At 36.8% G+C, this 14,969-nt stretch overlaps 1 protein-coding gene across 5 annotated transcripts in view; it reads left to right on the forward strand.

Annotated features, from left to right (window-relative positions):
• Positions 1-257: 257 nt before the first annotated feature.
• BEGAIN (brain enriched guanylate kinase associated) overlaps positions 258-14,969 on the forward strand; it is a 161,392-nt gene continuing 146,680 nt past the window's right edge. For 2 of the 5 annotated variants that reach the window (XM_039381101.1, XM_027730832.2), the window contains exons 1-2: positions 259-401; positions 3,378-3,507. In XM_039381101.1, the coding sequence (XP_039237035.1) occupies positions 3,457-3,507 (51 nt within the window). In that variant the 5' untranslated portion in view covers positions 259-401; positions 3,378-3,456. Of the gene's footprint in view, positions 402-3,377; positions 3,508-14,969 lie in introns of all 5 variants that reach the window. The other 3 variants (XM_027730833.2, XM_027730835.2, XM_039381100.1) reach the window with 2 other exon arrangements.

The raw sequence follows: 14,969 nt of genomic DNA on the forward strand, positions 1-14,969 counted from the left end.
CTGCTTATATTCACAAACAATACTGACTCAATCACTTTCAGTCTCAAGTGAACATGACTAACTAGTAATTTCCTGCATTTGTGACATGCTATGATCTTCCTTGATGCTGTTAAAGTTTGTGACTACACGGAAAAGCAGTGGCAAGTTGATAGGGAATGACCCTTGATAAGTTATTCTGAAATTGCTTGACTTTGCTCTGCAAGTTTAGTCTCTCATAGCAACATGGACAGCATATCATTTTATGCTGGCTTCATTAAAAGAAAACGATTCCATCTTTCAGTTAAAAAAAAAGAAAAGCTGTAACTGTTGAAGCAGCATGCACCTAATAAGCTACTTCTAAATCTGGCTCCATCATTTCAGTCTGTGGACTAGCAGAACAGAGCTTGCAGAATCCTCCTCAAGTGAGTATTGCCTTCTCATAACAGCATGTTTGTTTTTTTCATTTAAAATGCATACCTGGTAGTAAAGAAGTCTTCAGCATTGAATTAGTGTTGCTGCAATATGACAGCTCTATGCCTGCTTTAAACATGAATTAAAATGCTCTGTTGTTTCATTTGGCAGACATTACTGTCTTTAAAAGGAGTTAATACATTAAGGTACAAGACAGCAAATTATATGGATGAAGCTTCCAAAAGCTGCAGTGCTGAAAAGCTAATGAAATGATTTATAATTGACTGTCATTATAGGTTTTTTTTAAATGAGTTATGTATCTTTCATTTGCATAATGCACATCATGGAACATGTCTATTTGATCTCATCAGAACTGGAATATGTATTCTGAATATGCTACTGGCCATTAAGTATGAAATTAGCAAAATAATTTATATCTTCAAGAAAGGAAAAATTCAGATAGTGGCATTAATATTAATAAAGCTAATATGTACTCTTTAAGCCTACCTCATGTTTGTATTAAATGATGAAGTAAAATATATATAGTGGATGACTTTGCCTAATTATACAAAGTATTAGTCAAACATTGTTAAACACGACATAGATGAAATAATTGTTTGTGAGAAAAATAACATGAATGCACGACATTTTCCAAAACAAACACCACATACTGTAGCATGCTTCTGCAAGAGTATTTAAACAGCTCTGATGGACATGTCTCTTTAATATATTAAAATTAGGTGGGACTATGGGTGTGGAAGGAAAATAAATAACAATATTTTTCTTCATGCTGAAATTGCAATTGTAATACAAAGGAGTTAGGAACAGGCAATGCACAGGGCTACCTTTACATTTGGTATGCAAACACACACATAACCAAATGCAAACAAACATTTTTTTTTTCTCGTTTAGTCGTAGCTGCTCAGCATCTATTCCCGTGACATGCAACTCATTGCAAACATGCAGGTTTGCAGGACTCAGCAGAACTGTATTGTAGCTGTGTCTGAGACATTACAGCTCCAGTACTAATACCCTGGAAACATTTAGCACAAACATATCCTATACCTCCAAAAACATTATTTATCATATTTTTATGTGGGGAAAAATATTTTGAAAAAAGAAATCAAACTGTTTAGTTAACTTCCACAGAAAACTACATAAATACTTCCCTCCTGCTCAAGTTATCCACCCCACAGAAACCCATGACAACAGCAGTCAAAAAATTACCATGTATTCCTTTCAGTTATTTTCAAATTACCCATAACAATAAATTTTAAAACATACTGCCAACCCAACTAATTTATATGCAGGCAAGCTTTTTTTAAGCAAACTTTTCCAGGACATATTGAAGCATGGAACTGGAACAACCATTTCTTTATTTACTGTGTAATAGAAATAGAAAGTTTTTGGCAGATTATGCATGTGGAGAGATAAAGAACGGAAACAGAGAAAACAAAATTACCACGTTACAGTTATGGTGAACAATAACATATCCTTTTGCAAGCAACATTAAGCTTCCCAAGGGCCAGCTCTGAAGAGCCTAATAAATTAGAAGCCAGTAAAGGAGAGATTTAGGCTGACATCCCACAGCCTTTCCCAAAATCTCAGGAAAACACAGCATAGTTATAACAAGATCCGTAAACAGTAAAATTTATGGTACCATCCCTACAAGACAAAAGGAGACATCAGTGAGTAGTAATCACACTAACATGCTTAGATCATTTCCACAGCTATTTCTATTTATCAACTAGAGTAGGCAATCATTGGTAACTATTTCTGAGGCAGACTGCTAGGGTGAGAAAGAGGAAGAGAACTGCATTTGGGAGGCCTTCAAGGGGAAATGGTGACTTCATGATTAAGGAGATAGCATTGCCTAGGTGAAAAAGCTCACCCGTTCCTTAAACTTCGTGATTTCCTAATCTTGCAAAAGAATTATCTGATGAAATCCCACAAACCTACCACAGGTCAATCGTTCTTATGAAAGTCAAAGTACCTAGGGATTTGACCTGCTACAAAGAACTGTGAATTTTTGTATTATGCTCTTGAACAACTTAGCCTAAGACATAATTCACTAATTTGAATAAACTCACTGGACACGGAGGAAAAAAAAAAAAAAGAGAGAATATCATAGCAACATCTTATTCCTTTGTGGCTTATACGTTTAACAAAGACTTACCTTACAGTCTTACACTTTCTTCTATGTTTAACATTTAATTAGCAGAATTACATATTCCTGCAGATATAAAAAAAGATAACAAGAAAAACAGAGCTGTACTGAAAGATCTCTTCAATACTCCTGGAAGCACCAATGGGGAGGTCTTTGGGTAGCTTTAATTCACCAGTAAGGTGGTATCACATCAGAAAGGGACAGTATATGGCTCCAGAGACAGCAAGGCCTTGCAGACTGTGGCATCCAGTATCAATTTAGGAATGGATTAAAGTAAAATAAACTGGTATATAAAATATCATTAATTTTAAAATATAGTTTAATTAATGGGTGGGAAATATTTTCATTCCCCCTGAAGAAAAAGGAAGCGTATTTTTATTCCATGAGAAACTAATTCCATTCTTCCACTCACTTTTCCTGTCTACTGTCTTAAATTTCCTTATATTTTTCACCCTCTTTTTAATAATAATAATAATAATAATAATAATAATAATAATAATAATAATAATAATAATAATAGGGGTGGTAAATAAGAAGAGAAAAGGGAGAGGGAAAATAGCATAACAAATTTGGAAAGCCACATAACACATTCTACCTCAAAGAAGGACAGGTTTAAAGACTAGGCTCAAAGGATTTGACACTTCCCTAAAAATACGGATTTTCAAGGAGCAGTGGAAGAAACTAAGACTCTTCATCTGTGTATTCTCAGAAAGATCAATTATTTTACTGTCTTTTCACCAAACAACTACAAAGTGAACTGGAGACAGAGAATCAAATGTTAGTGTAATGCAGATGACCTACAGCTCTACCCATCCTACAGCACGGCTACAAAAACGGTACAGCGTGTGAAGAAGAGCTCATGGAGCAGCTGGCTAAAGCAGAAACTGAGCAAGAAAAAGATGATGTTGGCAGAGGATAGGAAGCATTTTGAGGACTCATTCACAGTACAGGTACGCAGCCGCGGTTGGTCACTAAACACAAATCTGATAAAGAAACTGTTATTCACAAATGCTATTACCTTCTGTTAGGTAGGAAGCTTTATCTTTCTTGAATGGGGACAAAAATTTCTCAGGCAGGTGACATCACAAGCTTTTAGTGCTAAGAACTTCCAACATGGAGAAAAAACTATGGTATATATGCTTTGAAGCTTGGTCTAACTCTGCAGCTTCATTTCTCTGGCTTTTCTCAACAAGAGTAAAATTTCTCTTCATGGGAGAATGAAAGGGAAAAAGTCCCTTGGTAATTAAGGGTAACCAAATCTCATTATCTAATGTTACAAGTACCTTTTATATTTCTTTGAAATACTTTAAAAATATAGACAGCAACATGTGTCCAGAGTGCAATTTTCTACTGGTAGGGAGCTGACAACACAACAGCCAACAGATTACAATTCTTACTAATTTGGCTGCTTACACAGTAATGGAAGTTCCTCTGACAATATGGTACCGAATGCAGTAAGGACCTGTGTCAAATGGACTGTTGAACTGCTTTAAAAGAAATTTAAAATTGGTACATAAAAACACTTTGTGCTTACATTTTTCTCTTCCTTAATTTTTAGTTTATTTTTAAAGCTATAAATATAGCTTGCGTTTTAATTGGGTGGCTGTCTCTAATTTTACTGCAGCTGTAGCATTTGTCAGAGAACAATAGCTCTGTTTTCAGGGTGCTGAAGGATTCATAGTAAAAAATGTTTTTAATGCTCCACACTTCTTACAGGCCTAGCACAGCTCTGTCCAGTATACAGTTGTAAATTAAAGGAATCAGACTTACTACTGTTGACTAGAAAGATGACACAGCAGTTTGTTGCATTGTGTTTGGTCACTCTGTAGTTGTAAAACAGATAATGTTTTCCTCATCATTTTGGAAAAGTAGATTAATGAGAATTTAGAGGAATTTAAATGGATGCACTGTCCGCTATGCAGATTCCTGCATAGAAGCACGAGTTTCTTAAATGTCTTTGGTCTGTAAGACACCACAGTACCTTTTCACCTCTTTTCATGCTAATAAAACCTGCCATTTGTTAAGAATCCAGACTGATTTAACAGTGACAGGACAGGTTCAACGTTTGATTTGTCATTGCATGATACAGAACTACCAACAACTGAGAAAGGAAGAACTCATTTTAAGCTTTTAACTTATTCCCATTAACAGTCACACATTAAAATAAAAGAACTGAACTTTCATTCTACTGGTCCTGAAGACAGCTGGATCCTACAGAGTTAGAGCATTTTCCTTAGGACTGAAACCTTTCAAGTGGAATCTGGTGAGGCAAAATGAATACAGACAACACTGACTGAATCTCTGCTCCATTAGAAATTGTTTGTTCTGAAAGGAAACAAAAAGGGTGGATGTAATATTTAGCATCCTAGAAATAGAAATTATTCCTATTAATTTGGAAATGTGATAGAGTTTCTGGAGAATAACTAGAACAATGCTGAGAAGAATTTAAGCTAACACTGTCTTGCTGATAACACTGGACTAGACAACCTTGTATGAAAAGCAAATTTGTATTTTGCAACCATTACAGAAAAAAAAGTGTAACCGTCCGCTAAAAGAAACACAGAGGGGAACATCTGTATTATTTAAAGGGATATATTGAAGTGCAAAACTGAAAGGTCCCATAAAACACTTCAAAATTAACTATATTAAGTGTGACGAGAAGTGGATAAGATGCGATAAAATTTTCATTAAGGGCAGGAGGGAAGAGTATATCTGAACAAGAATGGGCATTGGGAGAGTTGGGATATAGCTATTTTAAGAGTGGAGTTTCAGCTGAGGGACATACACATCTGTAGGGCAAACTGAGTACTTTGAAATGAATCACTATTCTTACAAATTCTAGAATCCAAAATCTTGGATTCTACTCACTGGCTATAAAAGGCTCTGGAATCAGTCTTAACTGTAATTAAAATATACCTCAATATTGTTTAAAAATCAGATTTACTTTTTTTCATTAATAACTTAAAGCTTTCTTATGAATCTCAAAATGTGGAAAACCTTTATACTTGTTTGATTTTTCTAATGTAGATATCTGCTGAAGATATTATTGTTAATGTATCAAAAGGCATAATTTTAGATATGCAGAAACTTTGCACGTGTCTTTAGTACTAAAAATGTTGAAAAATGTTGTCTGCTTTGTCCCAGAAATGATCATCTCTTCCAGATCTCTACACAAAGAAACTTCCAGTTGTCATAACAACATATTGCCACAAGTACAAGACAACTTGTACTTGCTTTTCATACAATTAGCAAAAGTTAAAATCTCCTGAAGATTAAAAAACAGGGATTTTATTTCAAAGGGAGGGTGGAATTAATATATTTTTTTTTTAAATTCCCACAAAATTCAACTTACAATTTAAAATCTTCAGACTGTAGAAAAATTCCATTGCATCAAGTCATATTTGCAGGTAACTCCATTATGCTCCATTTTTATACAAAATACGCAGGTTTCTAATAATGTCTTTGCAAAATGACACTCAGAGTATAAGTAAGCCTAAATTAACCTTTAGGAAAATCTTCATGTGTTTTCCTATGTAACAAGTTTACTAGACAAATCCTGGAATGCTTCAGTCTCGTCAAATGAAATACTGAACCATTATGAAAGTCCCACTTAAGCTGTGATTTTATCAATCATTCTGTTATAAATGTTCCAAATTCAACAGTCAGTTTATCAGGAACAATCAGTATTGTTCTGTTTATATTCTTATTTTAACACTAAAATAGAATAGAGCATCTTAGCCATTACTTCACACAAAATTGCAAACAGTATCTACTTGAGTCCCTAGAAATAGTTCACTTATGAGCAAGTCTTGACAGTATCTAGAGATGTCACCTTGATCAGGGTTGCATTATGCAGGATTGTGTACTAATGCATAGAAAAAGTCAGTCCTTTCCTAATTTCTTCAGTTAATGGTAGCTACAGAGAAAAGTTCAGGTGTTGATCAAAGGTCAGTGAACTAGGTAATGGCAGAGCTGCCGACTTATTTACAGTAAAGTTTGTCACTTGGATCAGACAGTCTTCAGTTGATTTGCACAGACATACTGTATTATTCCAACAATTGTGCCCACAATTTCTAAAGTAGGGCAAAATTAATGTATAAGTTTTTCTCTTAAGCTTATTTTAATGTTAATATGACTGGTTTAGAAGAAGTTAGAAATCTGGCAAGCATCCACCTAGCAGAGGCATATTGTAGCAATAAATAACAGAAGAATTTGAGCTCTCTGAAGGTATTTATTCCAAGAGTACCGCCCAGACAACTGCAGCAAAATATTGCCATTCACAGACATACCTGCTTGCACTGGCACAAGAAATACCCTATATCAGCAATGTCTTCAAAGATATTTAAATATGTAAGGTAAAGTAACTTGAAGTCTTCAAAAATCAAGTCACTTGACATATGGAAAATAAATCATGAACATCAAATCATTACAAAAACGTTTAAAATATCAAACATTCAAATTTTTAAACATATTTTGTTTTAATATTCATCTTCTCCCTTTATACCTATGACTGGTGGAAATAATTTCTGTGATTCAGGTAGTCTCGAGAATATTTCGGTGAATTTATTTAAGAGAGAACACTGAATAGTTACTATTACAATAAACTTTGATAACATCTATTCCAACCAAGATGGAATTGGGAAAAGATTTATATCATTTAAGTAAGAAGAATTATTTTTAATTTTGCAGCTGTTGATAAGTTTTTTCTTATTAATTTAACATTTCTGTGTCATATGTCTGGAGTCACTAGGCAGAAACCATCTGAAGAAAGAAAAGCTGCAGTATAAGCAGTATATGACAGCCACAAGTACTATGTACCTTACCTGTGTTACCTATAACCTACAACCTGGCATTTTTCCTATTTATATACAAATGAAATATTTCAGAACAAATGGGCTCATTCCTGACAATAGAAGAGGATTTTATGATCCATTTTTGTTGACTGTACCACAGTCTTCTGATTCACACCTTAAAATTTGCACATATGCAATGGATAGCTGAATTTATGTTGGCAGTTTACATAGCTTTGTTCTTGTACAAATGAACCCAATCTCTCATGAATAAAAAAACCATTCTCCAAATATGTACAAGTCATTACAGGTTCTGGCTCAACAATGAGGATTGCTCTGTTTCTGAAACAGGCATTATTAATAAAGTCCATTAAAACTGCAGAACTCACGCTTTGCCGAGCTCTAATGGATCTGGAAGGCAGAAGACCTAAGATACATCAGCATAGACCCAATATATTTGTGAATCCTGTTTGTTTCAATGAGTAACCTTAAGTTTGTAAAAGTCTGTACATGGTGAAAAATCCCTACATTCTGGCTTTGCAAGAGCAGAGTAGTGCTCTATTGTTCCCTGATTGCATTGAAAAGGTCATGAAAATCTTTATGTTGACAATTGAAGGCATTTTCCAGCCCTTTAAGCTGTCAAAATTCACATTCAAGTGAGAGAGGAATAAATTCATCTAAAACAAGACAGTGGGAACAGGATTTATGCTTTTTAATCCGCATTATCTCTGTGATCAGCATAATGTTTGTAGCGTACAATGGAATGGTACAGTCCCATAGAAAATATGGAAGCATTTCAGGAAGTAATTCCAGTAAAAGGAATTGATTTCTGATGTGTTAAAAGAATCTTCATGTCCCCCTGTTATTTGCAAAATTAATGTACTTACTATGTTAATTTGAGAGATTTGCAACACTCCAGCAGCTTTTATGAACTATGATTTAAATGAGTGTTGGAATTACCAACGTGGAGACAATAAATTCTATTATGCAGTGGGTAAAGTGCCTTGTAATGAGGGACCTAAATGTCTGCTTCAAAAGTTCATGGAACTATATTTCAGCTCAAGCTGCTGTTGACCTGTGATCTATAGATGATTCTTTTAAATGTGCTCTCTACTGACATTTTGCCCTCTTCTTTTCCACCTTTTTGTAATCCTCAATCCCTTCCAGGGGTCCTCCTCATGTCCCCCTGTCTCAGTGTTTAGGGGAGGTCACTCAATTTTCTGCTTGTGATTCTCTTTTTTTTTCTCTACTTGCTGCCTGTCATCAGAAAACCATGGTGGTGGCAATGGCAGTGATGTAAGCAGAGTCTGAATCCCACCAGACAAAAATGGTTACATCACTTACTTTCGTGCTTATGCTAAAGTAAGGAGATACAAAAACAGCCAAAAAACCCCTTTTGAATTCACTTCAATTCATTCTGTTGTCAGTTCCAGTGGCAGCATATCTTTGGGATGCTACAAATATGCACACTGATTATAAAGTCAGATTATAGACTTTAACCTCACTTAAACAAGCCCTTAGATTCCTGCATATAGAAACCAAAAATAGAAATTCTGCACTTCACAGGTCAGACTTGCCTGCCTATGAAGATAGTCAATAATGAGAAGAACTTCACATACAAGGTACTGAAATAACCTGTCATTACTAGTCCAAAGGCATTTACAATGCTGAAATATTGCAGCTTGCTTTGGACTCTAACCTTTAAAAATTACTTTAGAATGAAAATTATGGCAAGAACAAGCAGGTGGAAAGTGAGAATCATGTTTTCTTTGCTTTTCTGTGTCTAGCAGATTTGTCACTAACTTTTCTAATAGAATAGCAAACACTAGTAGTATTAGGACAATATAGCATGACCTTCTCTACTATTGGATTTTAAAAAGCCCTGAAACAGAACCACCCCAGACTTTACTTAGTGAGAATTGATCCACATCATGGTAGTTTGGTTTCCAGTTCAACAGACAGGAATATATCATATGTTGCTTTGGATCAATGAAAGCCCATGCTCATCCACTAAGCACTCAATGCCCTGGAAAATTTGCATGTCCTATAGATTCTGTTCATTAGTATGTCTAATTAAAATTATGAGAGTGTGCTATTGATCTAATTATGAAACATATATATAATTTGGGATACATATGGGACAAAATGTGGTAGCTGCACTGTTACGCCTTCCAAAGACATACCTGTTGTCTTACAAGATAAAGAAGGATTTATGGAATCCCTTTCACTGACACCAGCTGACATACAGACACAAAAATAAATGGGGTCATTGTCAAAGGGCTCCATTTCCCCAGTTAAGCCAGAGGGTGCTGTGCCTGGAAGACCAGCCAAGCAAGAGAGGGCTGGCAGGGTGAATGAAGAAAGGGCATGCAGGGCATCCACTGCCGCTCGTGTACCAGAAGTAGGAGCTGATGCAGAGAGGAAACTCTCTGGAGATTTGACGATGAACAGTTACTCAAAACGCTGCAGCTCCAGTGAGGACAGCTTTGAGTTACAGGGTAGTGCAAGGTCAGAAGCTAAAAGCTTTGTTAAAAGCAAAAATAAGGATGAAGGCTATCGACCCCATCGATCAAAGCACTGTCAGAAAGGGGCTGAAAAAACTCACGGACTGGAACACTCTTCTCTGTATCCAGCAGAAGTGGGAAACACAAACCAAAAGCTCCAGAGGCAGAAGAAGACTCACAAGAAAAGCAGTTCCTCTGCATCTGACTTGAGCTTAGTGAGCCAAGGATCATCAAGTTCACTGTCTGTTGTGGAAGAAAAAATAGAAGCTAAACTCAAATTCTCTCAATTTATTAATGAAGTTACTTTCAGAGTGCTTGATCCCATGAGCCTGAGGGCATACCGAGCTGCTAAACAGAAAAATACCTTTCCATCTGGTGTGAGAAGTCTAGACGATTTTCATATTAAGAGAAAGTCTCCTGAAACCTGGAAAGAGAACATTCTAGATGGGAAAACCCATGAAGAAGTAGACTTAGAGACTCTGAGAAGTGACGACATCGTGGCTGGAGCACGAACACACAGATTAGAGAAATCATTGTCCCTGGATACAACTCCTTCTCTCAGGTCATTTGATAATGGTGTTTCATGCAGAACAAGATCTGGCTTGCCTGTTGAAATTATGATTTCTAAAAGCAAAGATATGCCAGCCACAAAATCTGCATCTCTTCCTAGAAGTACAAGCATGGTGAGCTCTCTCTCAAATAATTTCTTCGGGTGGTATGTGACAAATACTTTTAGATTAGTGTGACTATTTGAAAAGTGTTTCTATCTTCCTGGGTGGGCTTTTACCATGTACACAAAGTTTTCTCCAGGGTGGGAACAAACATGGAGTGTTTACTTTTAGTAGCTCAAGAAACCAGCTCTAGAAGGTATGGGAGGAATGGTCTTAGAAGATGACTTTACAAAATCAAACAAGAAAAGTATTTCTGCACTGCAATGAAGTATATATATAACCAGGTCAGCTTGATATGAACCGTCAAGGCACGGTTGAAAAAGATGAAGAGAGCACTGTGAGAGGTTGCTCAGGTATTTAAGCTCACTAGTTTAGAACTTGCTCTGGTATCTTTACACTAAAGAAGAATGCTCTGTTAGTGTGTTTAAGTATTAGTGAGATCTCTGACATCCTGAAAATGTTGCTAACGTTTGTGTATCTGGAATTAATACACATCAATTGATAACTTTTTTACTGATGTGCTGGGGAAAAAAACACCAAAAAAACCACAAACAAACAAACGAAAAAACCAAACCAAACAACTTAAGAACTGAAAAAGAAAGAGAAAAAGGCTGAATTTTTTTCTATGGTCTGGTAAAAAATATTTATGTTTTTAATTTTTTCTTATGAGATTCTTTGTTTGGTTGAGGAAAAGGCATTTATGCCTATGAAGCAGGATAAAGGGAAATTGCTCTTTGGGAGCATGGCGTGGTCTGAAACCCTGAACTGGCAAACCTTAAACTGATACATTATGTTAGTATGTCTCCAGAGCAGTAGTTGCAATTGCGCTAAAACAATAAAGGTCCAGGAACTATTGCTTAAGACTATACACATACACACAGATGTTGCTACAATGGAAGCTGTAACAACTGCATTATTTAAAAAGTCTATTCAAATTTAAAAATAAAGAAGGAAAAAGTTGTCTCATTTCACAGAGGATTGTAGCACGTAGGAGAACATCCCAATGTTGATTTCATTCAAACTTCTGCAACCCGAGCTTAGGATTTTATAGGATGTCCTTGGATGTTTTAATTGTCACCTATCAAAGATGTCTGGAGGGAGAAGAAGTGAAAGGTAATTGAACACAGAGAGAATTTGCACACTGTGTCATGTCGCAGCTCCACAATGAGAGCTGTCCTGCAGCAGGGTCAGGAGGCTCCACTCTGAGCCCATGGCAGGATATGCTTTTTTCACACTTCAATTAGGCATCTGTCAGAGCACCTTTTCCAGTGGACTTGCTTATATGTACAGGAGGAAACTTCCAACCGATTGAGTACTAACTGACTAAACACGGCAGAGTGCTCTGTAATTCCACTCTTTTAATGGAGGCATCAGTCTGCTCCAGTTCAAGCTTCAGCTTGTTCTAAAACTAGTCATTTAAATTAAACACAGGAGTTACCAAAAATTTTACCTCAACAAACAATGCCTCAGACTGCAGAGCTCAACATGAGAAAAGAAAGGAGTGGCAGGGCAAAATACAACAGCAAAACACAGGTTCATGTTTCCTACATGCAAAAACTTTGACTTCAATGCAATTTATTTAGTGCCTGTCCTCACTTGAAGCATGCTAGCAAGAAGCAAAAGGATAACTGTACATTCTTGGATGACTATTGTAAAGATATTTTAAAAGTATTTGGTTATATAATATTCATTTGAATACCCATATAGAACGTTGCCTAAAACTGTTTCATGTTTTAGTTGCAAAGTTATTATTAATGTACAGGAGATAATCTCCAAGAGAAACAAATAGATCTGGTTACATTGACTTAACTATCGAAACCAGATAGCAGAGGTATAACAACACATATCCTGAAGAGCATGAAAGAACATACTTGAAAGTTTGAGGTTAAGAAAGCTGCCTAATAAAAGAAATGTGACTCAGAAGAGGAATGCTGTGACATTGCCTCCTGTCTGTTATGTTTTTTGAAGACCTCTGAGGTGTCCACAACTGCCTCTGTACTGCAGTTGATCTGTGTATACTGGGTCCAGACCCACTAAAGTGATTTTCAAGTTTTAGATTTCTGAGAACTGGTCAAAATGTTCAGGGACATTTCTACAGCAAGTATTTATTGTTTTGCAAACAGCTGCTACTGAAATGAAATCCCACAAAGAAACCACATAGAGTTATGCAGAGGAATTTCTGGAGAGCTATCAGGATTAAAAAAGATACTCATCTTATGACTGAAGTTAAAGGGAATTGTGATAGGTAGAAAGCAATTCCAAAATAGGATGGATATGACTTTACTGTGGTCTAAATATTTTAGTAACCTGACCAGCAGGATGAAATTATTTTTCATTTCTATGTATTGATCTAAATTTGGAGTCACTGGACAAACAAGCAGGAAAGCAGAATGATTTAACTAGGTGAAAACAAACCTCCAAATTCAGACCAATGTAGTGGAGGGTGTACAACTTGAGACTACATCATGCTTCCAGCCTAAAATAACATGACCAGTTCAGTAGTCTGAAAAGTACAGGAAATGTCTGAAAAGGGTTATACACAATGGAAAGTTTCTCAGAACTGGAAAGATATGCTTGTCACAGTCTATCAAAGAACAGATCAATACAGGAAGAAATGTGGATGGGTCCAAAAAATACACATTTTTCTCAGACCCAGGGTATGTTTCACAGAAAGCCAAACATGAAAGAAGATTGGTCTGTGCATGTAAATACATATTTTATCTTAAGTTCTTGTGTTCCAAGTAACCAATGTCTCCAGGAGAGTTTTGGATACCACTACTACTGATCCAGGAAGAAAATATGTGTAAAAATTTAATTCCTAAATAAATAACAAGAGTCTGACTTCAGACCTGAGTAAGTCTGCAGTACCTTGAGGTTTGAGTCAATCCCAGTATTACTTTTCAGTTGATTTTAGTCATACATGAATGAGGATCAACTTTCCAACTAGATCTCATCTTTACTTACTTACTTTTACCTGCTTAAGGAACCATATGACACAGCATTAGATATTGACTTTTCTTGATCACAGGAAATCAATTTCTTTCTTAGAAGAGCTGTATCTTTCCATCTTACAAAGAAGCTATTAGTAGTACACATTCTGTGTGCAAGAGGTCTTAGAAACAATTATGGACCTTATCATTGCAACTATATGCATACATATCATAAGGAATTGTGCACTTGTCACCTAAGACCATGACATTATCAGACAAAATAAATATTGTCAAGCCTGATCAATACAAATTACTTACTAAGCTCCAATATCCCCTGTGAGTTGCTAGAAATACAATGTTCCAATTCGGTGAAGAATCTGTCTTAAAAGACAAGCTTGGGTTGGTATAATGTCACTTCTACATTTTGGAAGTTAAGACTTCACATACTATAAACTAAGCCTGAATCAGGCAGGTGGCGAGAGGACAGAAACTTGGCCTTGCTCCGCAGGAAGTAGCCATGCTTATGGAGCCATAGAATCATAGAATGTTAAGGGTTGGAAAGGACTGTAAAGATCATCTGGTCCCAATCCCTCCTGCCATGGGCAGGGACATCTTCCACAAGGCCAGGTTGCTCAAGGTCTTACCCAGCTCAGCCTCAAATACTGCCAGGGTTGGGGCATCCACAGCCTCCCTGGGCAACCTGTTCCGGTACCTCACCATGCTCACAGTGAAGAATTTCTTTCTAATAGCTAGCCTAAATTTCCTCTCTTTCAGTTTGTACCCATTATTCCTTGCCCTATAACTACATTTCTAACAAGGAGTCTCTCTCCAGTTTCTCTGTAGGCCCCCTTCAGATACTAGAAGGTTGCTATGAAGTCTCCACACAACTTTCTCTTCTCAATGCTGAACAGCCCCAGTTTTCTCAGCCTGTTTTAATAGATGAGGTGCTCCGGTGCTCTTATCATCTTTGTGGCCCCCTCTGGGCTTGCTCCAACACTTCCATGTTCTTCTTATGTTGGGGACACCAGAACTGTAAGCAGTATTCCAGGTGGGGTCTCACAAGGCCAAAGCTGAGAAGGAGAATCATCTCCCTTGACTTGCTGGCCACTCTCGTTTTGATGGAGCCCAGGATTTCATTGGTTTTCTGGGCTCCAAGCACACACTGATGGCTCATCTTGAGGTTTTCATCAACCATCACCCCAAGCCTTTCTCTACAGAGCTGCTCTCAATCACTTTTCCACCCAATCCGTAGGTCTGTCTGGGGTTGCTGTGCCCAGGTGCAGGGCCTTGCATTTTGCTTTGTTGAATGTCATGTCTAAGAATAATTTAGCCAAACCTGCAAAGCTGCAACAGTGAAGTTAGAGCCAAGAGCAATTGCTTATTACTTGGATAGCATCATTGCATGAATACAAACTCTTTCTGAATGCAGTGATGTGTCTGTGTGACGACACATTAGGTGGACTTCTCAGCTTGGTTTGCCACTGGCTCCAGAGTTTCTTCTGTATTTAGCTGCTGAA

This window comes from Pipra filicauda, unplaced genomic scaffold (assembly GCF_003945595.2).
Source record: "Pipra filicauda isolate LSUMZ 115617 unplaced genomic scaffold, ASM394559v2 scaffold212_size3012638_pilon, whole genome shotgun sequence".
Lineage (NCBI taxonomy): Eukaryota > Metazoa > Chordata > Aves > Passeriformes > Pipridae > Pipra > Pipra filicauda.